The sequence below is a fragment of the Dama dama genome, chromosome 11 (genome assembly GCF_033118175.1).
Source record: "Dama dama isolate Ldn47 chromosome 11, ASM3311817v1, whole genome shotgun sequence".
NCBI lineage: Eukaryota > Metazoa > Chordata > Mammalia > Artiodactyla > Cervidae > Dama > Dama dama.
In genome coordinates, this window is record NC_083691.1 from 31687041 (window position 1) to 31703373 (window position 16333).

The 16333-nt window shown below is 54.8% G+C and overlaps 1 protein-coding gene across 11 annotated transcripts in view; it reads right to left on the reverse strand.

Moving 5' to 3' along the window:
• The window catches only part of DNMT3A (DNA methyltransferase 3 alpha), a 105991-nt gene that overhangs the window by 61703 nt on the left and 27955 nt on the right, over positions 1–16333 (reverse strand). For all 11 annotated transcript variants that reach the window (XR_009694661.1, XR_009694662.1, XM_061154946.1 and 8 more), the window contains exon 3: positions 4891–4995. Coding sequence is in view for 9 of the 11 variants with exons in the window: in XM_061154946.1 (XP_061010929.1) it covers positions 4891–4995 (105 nt within the window). In the remaining 2 variants the exon portion in view is untranslated. The remainder of the gene's footprint in view (positions 1–4890; positions 4996–16333) is intronic.

Here is a 16333-nt window from a genome sequence, read left to right on the forward strand (position 1 = left end):
AGCAAGAAGTGACCTCAGAGTGCTCCCACTGAGCAAAAATAACCCTGGAGGAAGTTGATGAGTATAAATCTTCAATGAATAAGTGCATCTACCTAGTAAACAGGGCAGTCCCCAAAGGACCAGCCCCCCACCAGGGTCTGGTGGGCAAGGGTGGATACTGTCCCTCCTAGAGCCCCAGGTGTAACCAACACGAGGGACAAAGTTGGTCACAGGGCTGTCTGGGCCTGCGATCAGGCAGGAACCAGCTTCAGACACCTTTACTTGTTACTCTCAACGTCCCCGGAGCCAGAGAACAGGAAGATGCCTCTTCCTCCCAGCCTGACACTTGCACCCACACGTGGGCCTCCGCTCTGGGGCCAGCAGCGACCAGCCCCACATGGTGCTGTCCCCTCTGCGGGCCATGAGAACTGGCCAGCCAGCAGGCCCTGCACGCAGGTGCCAGCTCCCCTCCGAGGCCCCGCCCAGCCCTGTGGCTGGCTTCCTGTTTCCTGTTGCTGCGGGGAGCATGAGCATCCTGACTCCTAGGCCAGTGCCACAGATCAACGCCGCCGCCTGGTTGAAATGGGCCCACCTCTTACTCCTCAGACCACCCTTCCCCGCTTCGCCACAGGCTCTCTAGTATGTGGGTCAATCGCCCTGCTCAGTTCTGTTTCCTCTGGGTGCTTTTTAGACCAGGTCTACACATGTTTTCAAACAGCCCAGCCTTCGTATATTATCTTAAAGCAAATTTAGGATACCCAGTCTCCCAGGTGGTGAGACTGGAGTGGCAAGGGAGGATGAGCACCCCGGGCTTTGCAGTTGGGAGGTTGGAGGCCAAGTCTAGGTCATCATCTCTGAACCCCTGTCTCTTCCTCTGACTGTGGGGACGGTCATGACAGCAGCCCCCACCTCCCCATACAGGTTTGTTGTCAACATCAAATGAGGTTCACGGGGGTAGAAGGCCTTTGTAGGCAGTCGAGCACTGTGCCATTCTCAGCTTTTCTTCAGGACTGCCAGTCTCAGTGAGCGGGTAGCCAGTGCAAGGGGAAGGGGTGGTAACACCTCTGGAATGGAAGATCTAATGGAAGCGACATGCTCTCACTACCAGCTTTTCTATGCAAAAAGCCAGGCTTTGGTTTAGGTATCTTAGATTCCCAATCCACCAGGGAACGATACTTCCATAAAACACAAAATCGTGCCTGTGGATGTGGTGACAGTATCAAGTTGATATAAAGGTTTCCAAACTCTGATTCTCAAGTTCTGTGCAGATGGGGGAACAAACAGCTCAGACTGGTGCCTCTCCATCAGGTGTGCAGACCCAGGTCCGGGATCGAAGGGCTGTTATCTTGTCTTAGTTCTTAGTGTTCATTTTAACAATTGGTTTAAAAGGGAGGGTCAGCGTGGCTCACGATGGCTGCCCTGGGCTTCATTTGCAAGACAGGCTTCGGTGGGCTGTGACACCAAGTGGGCAGAGAGCAGGTAAGGCTGCCAAGAACATCAGAACAAATGTGCCCAGGGTGCTCAGGGAGCAGCAAGCAGACGGGGTTTCTTTGGCAAAAGAGGTGGACGCTGTGCACCCATGCAGAAGCAGGAGAAGTCACATGGTAAGGAGCCAAATGGAGTGTTCCAGGTCTCATCCCATGAGAAATGGTGACCCTCGAGATTTTTTATTTTTTTAATATTTAAGTTTTAGCTGCACTGGGTCTTCATTGCTGTGCACAGGCTTTCTCTATTTGCAGCAGACAGGGGCTGCTCTTCACTGTGGTGCTCAGGCTTCTCACTGCAGTGGCTTCTCCTGTCGCGGAGCACAGGCTCTAGGTACATGGGCTTCAGTAGTTGCAGCACACAGGCTTAACTGCTCCACAGCACGTGGAATCTTCCTGGACCAGGGGTCAAATCCATGTCCCCTGCATTGGCAGGTGGATTCTTAACCACTGGACCACCAGGGAAGTCCCCCTGTAGATTCTTGAACAGTGATGTGCCCCAGGCTGTATTTACTGTAATTACATGTGGCCTCTTCTCGGACACACTAGGTTGAAATAAGTCTTATTTATTTGGCAGGTGCTCAGTTGGTGTAATGTGTTTGTGGCCAAAAAAGAGAGGGTTGGAAGTGTTTAGAGAGATGCTGTGGGCAGGTGGGGCCTGGTCTGGGTGAGGACACAGCCAGGAGGCTGATGCAGGAGAAAGTGGAAGGTACCCAGAGATAGGTAGGCCTTGGGGGCAAAATCTAGAGACCTTAGGTGGGGAACGGCTAGGACACCACTGGATATACCTGATCCCTCCCCGTCCAGCAGTGGGTGTGCAACGTTGGCACAAATCAAGAGCCCACCTGCAGCCAGGTTTTCCTCTTGTGCTTCCCAGCACTGCCTGCTCTGTTCCACTTGCCAGGGTTTGAGCTGAGCCCACCACTCCCTGCCCGGTTTCCAGGCTTAGCTAGATGACACACACTCAGCTGCCTTAAAGCACCCTGGTCAGTCTGTTCTCAGGGTCACAGCTGCACCAGGTCCCCAAAAACCCACCCTGCTGTGCTCCTTGGCTGGTGAGGGGAGGAGGCCTGGGCAAGCATCTGCTCTGCAAGAGGCCCAAGAGACCGTGGGCTGGCCCTGGGCTGCAGCACAGACTTCCCCTATGCGGGCTCCCTTCGGGGTCCATGGGGCTGCTGCCAGGAAAGACCGGCTGGCTGTTCTCTGTGCCCTGCAATGTGCAAGGGTCCCTGTCACAACGCTGTCTTGGACCCCCTGCCTCCCCAATCAACATTGCCTCCCCGTGCTCTGTCCCCCTTCCCAGGGGCTCTCTTGGGAGTCCAGGTGGCTTCAGATGTCAGTTAGGACTGGATCACATCAATACTGACCTGCACGGGATGTGCACACCTCCCATGGAGTTCTGAGAGGCTGATGCCAGGCTCCCACATGAAAGGCCTTCTAGACCCTGGCCCACTGGCCCCACAGGCTTATGACACTGTGCATTTGGAGCCCAACTTGCTGTTTGCACAGCATCCCTGGAGGTGGACAGGGCAGGTATGACTGGCAGCCATTTTTTTTCCAACGAGGAAGCAAAAGCTCAGGGAGGTTCAGTAACTTACTAAGATCACACAGCTGGCAAGCAATAAATCCAGCGCTGCTGCTTCTGTTCTGGGTAAGGACAGGACCGACTTTGGCTGACCTCTGGCTCTTTGGTGTTTTAACCCATTTAATTCTCCCAGGGGTCTAGGGGGAATGCATCCTTATCTCTATTTTTCAGAAGGGGAACCCAGGATTAAGGCGGTGACTTGTTTAAGGTCACACACGTGGTCAGTGGTGGAGCTGAGATTTAAACCCAGGTCTGATGGATTTTAAAGACTGCTTCTCCTTCCCTGCTGGGCCTCTGTTCCAGGCCAGGGTGTGTGATCCACTGACCCTTCATCCACTGGTCTGTGCCCCCTCCTTCCCTCTCTTCATCCAACTCTGGACACACACTTGGCCCTGACTTCCTTGTACCCGCTGGTTCAAGGACCTCCCCCACCTCCCAGTGATGTGCCCTCCCTCTGGTTCCGGGACTCACAAAGATGAGTCAGAGGGCTGCCAGTTCCATTTGCTACAGGTGGCGGCTCCCACCCCTAGCACTGAAAAGTAAGGGCGGAGTGTGCTCTGCAGATCACCGGCACATGCACGGCTCAGATACGGAATGACCGACGGGTTCTCACTCCATCGGCACTGTGCCCCTCCACTTTCCCCGACAAGGTACTCTATCTGGGGGTGGAGTGAAGGGGCACCCAGGAATCTAGAAGTGCAGCCTGGAGTCTGCTGCAAGCTGAAAATTCCTTTGAAGTCCCCAGTTTTATCTTTCAACTACCTGTGCATTTTTCATTCCAGGCCATAAAATATCCATGTTTGCTTGAATATTGAAAGTGTTCAAAATTACTTACCAGTGAAATGACTTAACTTCTGCCCCCTTCCACTCCAAATCTCCAAGCAGCCCTGGCAGCGGTGCACTTCAGTGCCCCACAGGTTCCCACACCTCCTGACTCCGAAAACCCCGTCACCTCCAATAGGTGTAGCCCTCCCTTCCTCATTGCAGCCACCGTTCACCCTACTCTCTACCCCATGGAGGAAAATCCTGCTCCCCTGAGACATGTCCTTGAAGGGCTGAGTTACAAATGCGGGGCTCCTGGCTCCTCCTTACCTTCTTGCTCCAAGTTCCCCATTCTCAGCTGGAAGGGACGAAAAGAAAGGAACCAGCTGTCGGTGCTGGCAAATAACTACTGTTCTGCCTCTGCGTTTAAGGCATGAGGAAGGCAGGCTCCTGCAGCCCCTGGGCCCTGCCCCACAGAGCACTCCTCATCTGGGGCAACCCAGGAGCCTCGCCCTGGATTCTGAGGCAATGGCACCCAGAAGCTGGGGTTCTCCACTTCAATTAGACTTAAAACAGTGCCCAGCCCTCCTTCTCTCTGATAAAGGGACTCATGAGCCTGCATGTCTTCCCTACTCACTTTGATCAGACTTCCAGACCTTAGTCCCCTTCCTCCAAGTTCTCCAGGTGGGACGGAGGCCCAAGGTGGGTGTCTGGATGGGGAGGGAGGGGCCTGTGCTGGCAGGCCAGGGAAAAACAAGTCCTACCCTCTTGCTGCCCTTCTAGAATGAAGGTGGGAGTCAGGGGCCTGATTCAAGTCCTACCAGATCCATAATGCAAGTCCCCTGGCCTCTGGGGGCCTCCACTTCGATGTAGAAAATAGGAGAGTTGTGAGGGTGGTTTTTGGGTCCAGAGAATAGGGAATGGAATTGAGCTCTTAACAGCTGGAAGGGTGCACCACATCCCCAAGTCTTAGTGTGCCCAGGTCCCTGCAGGCCACACATCACGGACATTTAGAGCTTGCATGTGTGGGTACATGTGTGTGCGCGTGCACAGGGCTGGGGGGGACACCGCTTCACTCACCGGGGGGTGCTTGCGCTTCCTGCCAGGCCGCCCCACCTTCCGGGCAGTCGTGCTGGGCTCCTGCCGCTCCTCCTTGGCACGAGCCTCCTCCTGCTCCTCTCCCTCCTGTGGGCACAGACACAGCCTGTAAAGCCAGAGCTGGACCCCCAGAGCCCTCCCCAGTGTCCCACTGATAGGGCAGCCACACTCCCAGGGCGGTGTCATGCCGGCACCCTGATAGGGATGGTCTTCGCCCGCCTCCTGCCTGGCAGAGCTGAGCCACCCCCATGGGCCAATTTCCGTATATCCTCGGGGGGACCTGTGGGCCGCCCTGCTGCCCCGGCTGAACACAGCTCTCCCTCGGGTGGACACGTTTTCTGAACCACAGACTCATCACACAGGCTCTGACAAAAAAGTTGTTTCTGGATATGAGTTTATTTATATGGGAAAAAAAAATCGAACACAAGTACAAAAATGAAATTAGCTCTATACTGAGTGAATCACCTTTATTGAAGAGAATCCCATGAAGAGACACACGAAACTGAGTGATGTCTATTGGAAGTGCATGAAATCCTTGGAAGCAGGCTTGTCACAGGCCACGCAGGGCGCCACAGCTGCTCTACACTAGCCTGCCCTGAAGCACCTGCCCCATTGCGGTGTCACCCTACAGGAGAGTCCTGGGGACTTTGTCTTAGCTCATTGTGATGCCCCTCTTTTGGTGACTGGGATGGACCAGAAGCTTGGTTTTATTACCACCCTTCACCTGTGCCAGGGCCAGGCCCTGCAGGGCTTGTCTTGTGGGGCAGACACATAAACCTAGAAAGTCCTCCTGCCTCACTGCTCCAGCCTGGCCACAAACCACCCACAAGTCGCTTCTGACTCAGCGGCTCCAGCATGACTAATCACGAGCACAAACTGTGTTGGGGCAGGAGAGAGAACAGGACCCCGACCCAGCAAGGGGCCCACCAGCTGCTCTTCGTGCCCCTGTGTAATGATATCAGCAGCTCTGGGCGGCTTCATGGTCCTCCCAAGGGAGGGCGCTGGCCCAGAACCGTGCTGGGGCCACAGAGAAGGGGAGGCACACAGATTCCCAGGGGATTTCATCGAGGTGGCTCTCAATGTCCCACTCAACTTTCATTTTTTGTGATTTCAAAATAGCTTGTGGTTTGCCACATTAATTTTCAGGTGATGGTGAGACATGCGGACGGAAACCTACTGTGACCAGTCGTAGACCTTAGACTGGTGGGAAGAGCAACCCTGGCCCCTCTGTCCATCCATCCATTTGAGGCCCATCTGGGACAGATCCAACCAGGAGGGAGATTTGGGGGCATCACAGTTGAGGTTCTGGGAGTTCTCAGAAGACATGCAAAGAGATGATGACAAAGGCGCCAGGCCTTAGCACCAAGGGGAAAGCTATGGTCGAGTTGGAAGACATGGAGAGAGTGTTTAGAAGAGCAGAAAGTGGACACCAGTGTACTGTGGGTGCAAGAAAAAAAAGGGAGCTGCTAACTCAAGAGGCAAAAATTGACAGACACACACACACAAAAAAAATTGACAGACACAGAGAAGTCGAGGGCAGCGCGATTTGGTTAGGGATGGGAATGGCCAGCCTTTGGAGAAGCTGTGCAGAAAGACACAGCAGTGAGGACTGAGGGCCCGGAGAGGGGCCGATGAGACGGTTTGAGGAACCCAGCTGAGAGAAGTCTGGAAGAGAAGCCAAGGACAGGGAGCACAGTGCCAGCTGTGGACAGGAGGGGAGGGTCCAGGGCAGACAGAAAAGGCTACCCTGGGACCAGAGACCCTTGAAAGGCTCTGTTCAGGAAAAACTGGCAGAGAGATTGTGAGGGCAGAAAGGCTGAGGTGGGACACAGCCAGGTGGAGGAGAGGCCTCTGGGGGGGCCTAGGGTGAGTGGGCTAGACCTGCTGGTTCTGAGCGATCTTTCGAGACCCCACAGACACCCCCGTTTAAGAAACAATCACCTGGATCACAGAGAGAGCAAGGATTCCCAGTGCAACTTAATGTTTGTGAAGGTTCCAACTGAATCTAACCAAATGTGGTGAATTTAATCTGAGGTGGCGCGTCAGATTCCACAATGGCTAAAGTGGAACTGTCTTGACTGTGCTAACTAGGTAACTCAGCATTCATAGAACAGCCAGCCATAGAAAGGCAGAGCTTAGAGCAAACATAAATTGGTATGTGCCTGGCTTGTTTGTGAGCTGCTTTCAGGACGATTCTCTCTGAACCTCAGTTGCTTCATCCATAAAATGGGGCCATAAAGGTGTCTGGTGCCCATTCTGCCTGCTTCTGGGGTTTCTAAGAAGGCAGATGAATAAAATGGTTTATCCCCTTGTTGACTTCCCAGAGCCTAGAACAGACTCAGCCCTTGGTGGGTTTTCCACGTGCCCCACAGATGAGAGGAATGACATCTTCCCTGGAAAAAAGAGGGCCCACCAAGCCCCTGGACTTGCCTACAGAACACAGGCCAGACCTGGCAGAGCCTCTGACTGTTCCTTATGTCCAGGCTGACGGGCCTAGAAGGCACAGGCAGCAGCCGGGGTGGGGTACCGAGGTGGGTCAGGACCAGTCTGGGCAGCCAAAGGGTCTGGAAGGACTCCCACCACCCAGAAATTCTGGCCTCTGAACTGTTTCTTTAACACAGTGCATTTCTTACAGGAGGATTCATCTGATTTTCTAACTTTTGCTCTGAATTAAGCAGAGGCATAAAAGCCAGTCAGAGGCTCAGAACAGCACTCAGGAACCACAGTCACCAGGCCGCCTGCACAGACAGAAAACAAAGACACCTGACTTTTAAGGACCGCCAGGCCCACCCCCCACCCCATCAGCATATGGAGAAAGCCTCTGGGGGGCCCCTGATAGGCAACCCCCTGCCATCTGGAGACTTGCCGTCATTCCTCAACTTAAGTCTCGCACTCTCGGCCTGATGTACGGAGGCACTCAGCGCATCTTGAGTTGAATTTTATTCAACTCAACACCCCCAAGAGGAAGGGGAGGAGGACCCTGGCACCAGACCATCTGACCAGTCCTGGCGTGTTGAGACCAGAGAGTCCCTGGGGCCCAAGTAGGCCTTCGCTGCCCAGTCCAACACTCAGGCCTCAGGTACCCTGGGGTGTGCTCAGGAAACTAAGCGGCCATGAGACTTGGCGGGAGTTGTAGCCAGGTCTGAGCGACTCTGGCCCATACCCTTTCCATCCGATCCCTCACACAGCTTTGTGAAAAGCACGCTATTTTTGGTCATGTCATTCTTCCGTGATGTAGCGACATAGCAGGGCAGAGGGAGGTGGTGATACCTTCTGCTCTGGGCCTGCCCACGTTCACACCCACGAGGGAGAGGGGATAATACGCTGAGCAGGGTGAGCAGATGGCTTGGGGCCGTGCCCCTCAAGGAGGCGTATCAAGTGGTTCATTCCCGCATCTGTCAGGAGGCCTGTTTCATTCAGTATCCCTGCTGATGGGTTGAGCGAAGGAATGTAAAATATGCTTATCAAATCTGCAAGTAGCATTGAGTTAGGAGGCGTCACTAATACTCTGAAAGGGAAGAATCTGATCCGCAGTGACTTGGAGCAGCTGGAAAACAGTAACAAATTGAGCAGAACAAGCTTTGAGCCCAGGTTGGTTTCCTCATCTGTCAAGTGAAGGGACTGGATTAGTCAATCCTTCCAGTGGGAATGGGCAGAAATTCTAGGGAGGTGGGCTTTGCAGGGAGGGGGCAGGGGAGGGGCAGGCTGGACTTTCTGCTCTGCTCTTTCCTCAACAGGCGCTTCCAGCTAGTTAACCTCTCCAGCCTAGCGTTCCACACCTACAAAATGGGGAGACTGATACCTCCACCTCCTTCGCAGCAATGGTAGAACAATTAACTGAGGTAATATATGGAAAGCTGACATGTGCGAGGCACTCAAGAATTGCTAACTTCCTTTGCTCCGCACGTACCGACCAGAACTATTCCCAGAAGTGCCTCCTCCCCGCCCCCATGCAAATCCCAGCTCAAGGCCTGCATATGCAGCCATCACTCACTGCTCAGACAAACCCCAACATCTGGCTGGTACCCGCCGCAGTGTGATCCTCAGGAACACTGGGGCTCCGTGATCTTTCCAAAATGCAAAGCTGATTATGTCACTCCACAGAGCTTAAGCCCTTGCGGAGGGGGCTCCCAGGGCCCTGCGGGATCAGCCCAAGCTCCTTAGCCCAGGGGAAGGCAGGCCCTAGAGTTCCGGCCGGCAGCTCTGGCCATTGCAAAACCACCACACCAGGTGCCAATGTGGGCTGCTTCGTCCCTGGGACTTTGACACAGACCCTGGCTTCTGCCACGACTACCTTCCTCTCAGGTTGACCAGCAAACCCTGACTTTTCCAACCTCACCTCCTAGATTCCCTTCCTTCCCCCCCAGGCCCCTCCACCCATCCCTCCACTAGACTAAGTCTCTGGGTCCTTCCTCTCACAGAGTACCCACTCTCCAACACTGTAACTGACTGCTGGCTCTCCTCCTGGCCAGGCCATAAGCCCCTCCAGGGAAGGAACTCTTATTCACTTTGGCCTCCGTCCCCAATGCCTCCATTCCCTGCACCTGGCGCAGGGCAGGGACTCAAAATACTTGATGAATGACTCTCACGTAGTAGATGCTCAATAAACAAGTCCACACACATACAGAGAGAGACACATGTGTGCAAATCCACAAACCTGCACCAGTACAACTGAGCAGGAGGATCAGTGCTGCTTGATCATTACAACTGCAAATCAGGAAACAGGGTGACTAAAATGTAGCTTCTCGTCTTAAACATGATCCTGTCACTTCGATTTACGTAACCCTTTACAGGTTTCAAAGCCCCTTCGCATTTGGAGGCCTGTGAGATGAGGCAGTTATCATCAGGCTCTCTCAACTTCTGAGGCTAGGATTTGACCTACATTTTAACACAGCTCACTGGATGGATTATTTTAAGCCACATACAACTTCTCATTCTGAGGAGCTGGGCCATGACGATAATAATCTCTCGCATTTGTACAGTACGTGGTAATTAACAAAGCATTTTCACATACGTTATTTCATTTTATTCTTATGCCTTACAGAAAGTAGAGCTGGTTCTTTTTTTTTTTTTTTTTCCATTACGCAGGCGGGAAATCTGAAGCTCAGGGTGGTTCTTTCAGAGATCAGAGAGCCAGCAAGGGAGGCCTTAAGAACCAAAATTTAAATCTTTTCATTCCCAGCCCCTGGATCTTTCCACAGCAACATGCCATGATACCCTCCTCTGCTGTGTGTTCCTGGCACGTGTACACATGTGCGACATGAGCAGGCAGGCAAGCCAAGGTAAAGGTATGCGCTGGCATTCATACACACACACACACATCCACACACGGTTGTCTCAGGGGCCTCATGCCTAGACAGGGACCCCTCCCCCTAAGAGACAGCACATCCCACGAGGCCCTTGCCCAGAGATAGCCAGCGAGACACACATGCTCCCTTCGGAACGCACACCGGATGCTACCAACCCGGCATCCGCTGAGCAGATGTCTCAAGTTGGTGTTTGAGTTGAGGGGATGAACTTGCCGGATCTAGCCAGCCACTTGCCTGGGCCCCCCGGGACAAGAAGCACGTACCAGCCTTCGCCAGCTGGCTGGCCGGCCTCCCAGGACCTGTCTGTGGTCGTGGAATTCAGTGAAACGAATTGGCTTCTCTGGCAGGCAGAGCCCGTTCTGGGCACCTGAGTCCCCAGCCTGCAGAGCTACGGGCACAGGACCCCCCACCCCCACCCCCAGGCCACCCCACACATGCTCATGCACCCGCACATGCCCAGCAGGCCCAGGCCAGCCCGTGGAGAGGTGGCCTCAGGGTGAGCTGCAGGAGGCCAGGCGGGAGGGCAGAGCCACGGGACACTTCTGTTGGTGCTCACACTTCCACACGGCCCTCCTGGGCCCCCGCCTCTCCTGCTCTCAGCCACCTCCCAGAGCTCAGCAGTCCTCTGTTCCAACTATCCAAGAATATTCAACAAGCACTCACTGACTGCTCGGTGGGCTTCGTGTGATAATTACTGATGAAGGTCTTCCACGGCTCCCAAAAGGCCCCGTTCCTGGGCAGGCAGCAGCTGTGTCCTGTGGGCCCCTCCCACCCTCAGAGCTCCTGGGCACTTGCACACCATGGATTCTCCCAGGTCCTTCACACCCCGTGCGCCATGCTGGGGCCTCACTGCCTTCCAGAAGAGAAACTCCCCCAGTATACACCCAGCCCACCGCAGCCCAGCCGTGCCCACCCTTGTGGTCCTGGGGCTGCCATGAGGCCAGGCCCGTGGATGAGCTCAGAAACATTTATTGAGCACCTACTGTGCTCAATATAAAGATAAGCAAATAGAGAACTCAGTTCAGAGGGAGAGTCACCACCTAAACACACAAGGGCCTGCGCTGTGCTGAAGGCTGGATGGAGCACGGCCACTCTGCTAGCTGCCTCCCCTGTGGCCCCCAAGCGCCTCTGCCCTAACCCCTTCAGCAGCCCACCCAGGTTCTGCTCAGCCCACTGTCTCATCCCTGCCCCACCAGCCACCCTCACTTCGTGGACAGAAAGAATCCAGGTAAAACCACTCTGCCGCCATGTGGCCTTTACCAAGTTTCTCAGCCTCTCTCAGCCTCAATTTCTCACCTGTAAAAATGGGGATAATGACAGTGGGCGCCTCCAGTTACGTGAGGATTAAGTGAGGAAATTGCCAGGCACAGGTAACTCCTCTAGACTCTGCCTTTCCATGCTGGCATGTGCTAAGTGGAGTGATTATACGTGAGAGCCCTCGTTGTTCTGTGGCTCTCTGTAGGGGCAGCTGCGGCCAAGTCCAGTCCTTGTGCCCAGCCCAGTTGCCAGAAAGGAAGGGCATCACCCCACTTTACACTCTTCCTGGGACACCCTCTCCTGCTCAGCTCCCTGCCGGCCCTCTTCGCTCCACAGAACTGAGCTCGGCTTCCCCACCCAGCCCATGGCCCCTCATGGAGCCTCCAAAGATAGCAGAGCTGCTGCCATAGGACTTGGGTTCATCCTGCAACTTGCCTCGGTTTTGCTTCTGCTCAGTGGGAGACAGGAGAAAGGGCCAGGGGCTCTCAGGGTGCTTAAACCCACACCACTCACACCCTCATCTGCACCATCCCCATTCTTCTCCCAGGCCCTCAGTCCTTGGGGATACAGTAGATCTTGGGCACCAATGTGCAGATAGGGCGGTAGGCAGCAAGACAGGCAAATGGGGAGAAAGGTAAGAAGGTAGATAGACAGACAGCTAGTTAACTACCCAAAATAAATGATAAGACTCAATCTCTGCCAGGGCCCTGTGTTAACCGCTCACACACACTGTCTCCTAGAAACCTCTCATTTCGATGCTCAGCAGTCATGTAGCTGAGTCCACATTCAAACACAGGCCTGTCTCCAGAGTCCAGCTGACCCCCACTCAAGACTGAATTGACTGCAAAGTTAAACGCGACAAGTCATAGCCGCTAACTTCGAGAAGTTGAGAGAGCCTGAACCCTACAATGGAGGTCCCGGTCAGCTCTGGGGCTGTTGGGGGGGGAGGCTATTTACATCACTCATCTGCTCTCCATGCCTGAGCATCTAATCGACTCCACTGAGCTAAAAGTGGATATTTTTTATTGTCCATGGACCATTATTATTAGCTGTGTTCCTGAAGAGATAAGGGTATTTCTGCCTTTTCTGGAACTGTTTAAATGTGTAAGAGGGAAGGCTATTTCAGCGGCCCCTATGGTGACAATTATAAAGCAAAGAGCTGGCCCTGAGTGACCATGTGCGATTTAAGTGCATGAAAGGGAAGGCATGCCTGGGGGCTGACACCGGACCTGTGGAGCAGCAAGAACATCTGAGCCTGGAGCCAGGGGAACCCCACCCAAGGATGCCCCTCAAGCTCACAAGCCAGAGCTCAGAAAGTCAGTGCTTGCCAGGCCTCTGGGTTGGACTTAGGTGAGGAGGGAGAAGCTTCCTTCATGGCGCTGGCCACACGTGTGTATATATACACATGTATGTAAACACACACATACATGCATACACGGGCACACCTGCTGTGCTCCCCAGCACAAATACATATCTCCCCACCACCACCACCACTGGTGCTTCTCCAACCCAGCAGGAGAGGGTCCAAGGAGGAGCCGCCCGCCTCCGAGGGCTGGCATGGCTCACCCATCCTTGTATCTTCCCATCCCCTTCCCTTTGCTAGGTCCTCCAGGGAGGTCTATCCAGTTCACCCAACAGACTCGGGGAGCCCTACTATGTGCCAGGTACTGGAAAAAAAACTTAAGTTTGAAGAGAAAGAAAAGAGGGAAGGCAGAAGGGAAAGAAGCAACATGTACACAGCAGTGTCTTCACACAGAAGAGCATGTATTGGGTGCGTGTGTGCGTGTGCACACGCACACGTGTGCACATGTACACAGTCGTGCATACTAGTCTGCACACGAGAGCTCCTGCTAGGGATGAGTGCCCCCAACATCCACCCCAGGGCAAGAGCACAGCTATGCAGAGAAAAGCGTTCTCTGACCGTCCCGACTTTTAGTCTAAATAAACATTCTTTAACTTGCAGCAGAAGAAACGTGGCTAGGACCACGGAACATCACAGTGGGGAGGCAACATCCACTCTGTTCCCCCTTCACATGGGATGCAGCCTGAAAGGCCCAGAAGCCTGGGTTATAATCCCAGCACCACCACTTGCTAGCTCTATGGACTTAGACAAGTGACCTGACCTCTCTGAGCATCAGTTTAGTCTTTAATAAGATAGTGATGGAAATAACAGAGCCTATCTTAGGGAGCAGTTGTAAGAAGGCAAGCGCAGAGCTTAAGAGAGCACCTGGCAGACAGTCAGCACTCAATGCATCTGTTAGGTTTCCGAGGCCAAAGGAGAAGGGGAGCAGGAAGATGAGGGGCCCAGCCTGGGGCCTAGACTCCTCGTGAGGCACTGATTCACATTTGGGGATCCAAGGAGGCCCTTCCAACCCCGAGGCTTGGAACGCTCTTGGTCCCCTGCCCTGTTCCTCTGCCCCACCTCTCCCCTCCACGCGAGACCTAGAACCCCATCTCCAAGATTCCCCCTGAGCCAGGACCCAGGTTCCTGGCCTTCCTGCAGTTTACCTCCCTGCCCACCTCCCACAAGGCCAGCTCCCCCTCCCTTCTCTGTGGCCACATATACCCAGCTGACCCTTCCTGGCCAGAGCCCCAGGGCTCAGCACCCCTTCCAAGCCTGCCTCCTCCCAGTCTCCCCAAGAAGCCCCGTCCCTGCCCAGCAGACGGATGGTAAAGTGAGGGAGGCTGCAGGGAGAAGGGATGCTGGGCAGGAGCCAGAAGGACACCAAATAACACAGACCTCTCTGCTCTCTCAGCCTACTGACCACAGTACTGCACCCTGCCTGCTTGATCCGGGCTCTGGGATTGCTCTCCAGTGAAGGAGTCTCATCCACTCTCATTCTCCTCTCTGTCCTATCCATAAGGTATTTTCTGAGCATCTGCTCTGAGCTAGTCAGGCCTTGAGAATCCACCCCAATGACAGTATTGGGGTCCTGCCCTCCAGGGGCAGCGGCAAGGCGGGATATGATCCACACCGGTACTTCTCAAGTCCCCTAGAGGGCTGGTTAAAACAAGGATCGCTGGGTTCTCCCCAGAGCTTCTGATTCAGCAGGTCTGGGGTGGGGCCTGAATATTTGCATATCTAACGCTTCCAGGTATTGCTGGTATCACTGGTTTATAGACCACAGTGTGAGAACCGCTGATTCTCTCTGTATTTCAAGGCGGACTGAAGCCAGGGCTTTGATCAAAAAGGAGGAGAGAAGCTCAGGGAAAGGGCACACCAGGCAGAGGAAGCAGCATAAACAAAGGCCTGGTGGCTCCAGGAAGTACCGCAGTGAAAGGTACAGGGAGGCGTGGCTGCTGGGGAAGGAGGGGGAGGTGGCAAGGGCACGTGGGGCCAGGCGGTGAAGGGGCCAGTGGGCAGCCACACCCCTGCCCTCTGGCTCACCAAGCAGCTCCTTTGTGCCAGGCGCCCCTGGAAACTCTGCCAGGTTCCTTGGGCTCTGGCCCAAACCCATCTTCCCCTCTGCAGCCACGCGGCACCGCTGCCCCAGGCCTGGCTTTCACGGGCTGCCGTAGGTGGCTGTCAGCATCTCTGCCCGCCCTCCCAGGGCGGCTCCTGGAGCCGCGAAAGCCAGCCCTGAGGTGCCAGGGAGACGTGCCAGGTGAGCCAGCATGCACACCGGGGAGGAGCGCCCGCCATGCCCCAGCCCCCGTCTATCAGCTCCTTCTATCAGCACCAGGCGCTGGGCCTGTGTGTTTGTTGCCTCTTGAGCCAGAGCAGTTACTATGGGTAGATAATAATAGCAATCGTAATCCCTCATAATTGGACCAGACTTTGCTGTTTGCAGGGCACTCCATGCCCGTGACCTCATCTGACTTCCACAACCACCCTATGAAACAGGCACAGTGAGAGTTACTATCCCCATTTTACAGCTGAGCAAATGCAAGCCCAGAGGGCCTGAAAGTCACATCTCCAGGAAATGACATCCGCAGGCCTGGGTCCCGGGACTTGGGACTCTCTGGCCAGTGCTTTTTCTCTGTCCTGAACTGTCATGATAGTGAGCCCATCTGCTGCTCTCCCTGGGGTCTCTGCTGCCCGGGGAAGCCCTGGCCAGTAATGAGAGGAATGTGGCCTGTCTGCCCCCTAGCCTTCATCTGTTGGGGGGCAGCTGACCACCAACTGCAGGTGCATGGACGCAGAGCAGTGTCAGCACCAGCCAGGACACTGGGCCAGGGGAGGGGGTCAAGGTCAATGGAGGAGCAAAGCCTGGCCCAAGGAGGGAAGGGAATTAGTCATGGCCACAGCTGTGGGTCAAGAGCACAGGTGGCCTCAGGTGGCCTTGGCTCTTTGACGGCAGGGTGTGGGTCTGATACGGTCTGAGTCCTGGGTGGGAGGAGCCCAGAAAGCCCATGGGATCAGAAAGAAAGGGACTGACCTGCAGCCACTAGGAGCCCCAGCAGGTGGGCTGCAGCATGCACTTTGTCCCCAGCTTGGGGGCATACATGGCCTCTCACCCACCCTAAGGCACTCTATTGGGTTCCCGGCTGGGAAGGCAGGTTTCTGGGCTTCATGCATGCACATGTATGTGGGTGTGTGTCCATACCAGGACCCACACAGGTGGGGCAGGAGACTGGGCTCTCATCTGGACTCACCACTGATTAGCTGGGCCCAGCTTCCTCGTCTACAAACCAGGGCCATCTGTCCTTGCCCCACTTGTTTCAAGGGCTATCCTCAAGGACCAAATGGATGGAAATTACCCAGAAAACAGAAACTGACTCTAAGAATGAGCAAGCCTCAGAAGAGGCCAAGCACACACGGTGGGGAAAGTAGGCAGGGAGCGGGGTCTCGGAACTGCGGCTGATCGCTGTCCCCAGAGCTGCCGCTCCTCAGAGGGCTCAGGGGTCCCACGCCTGGT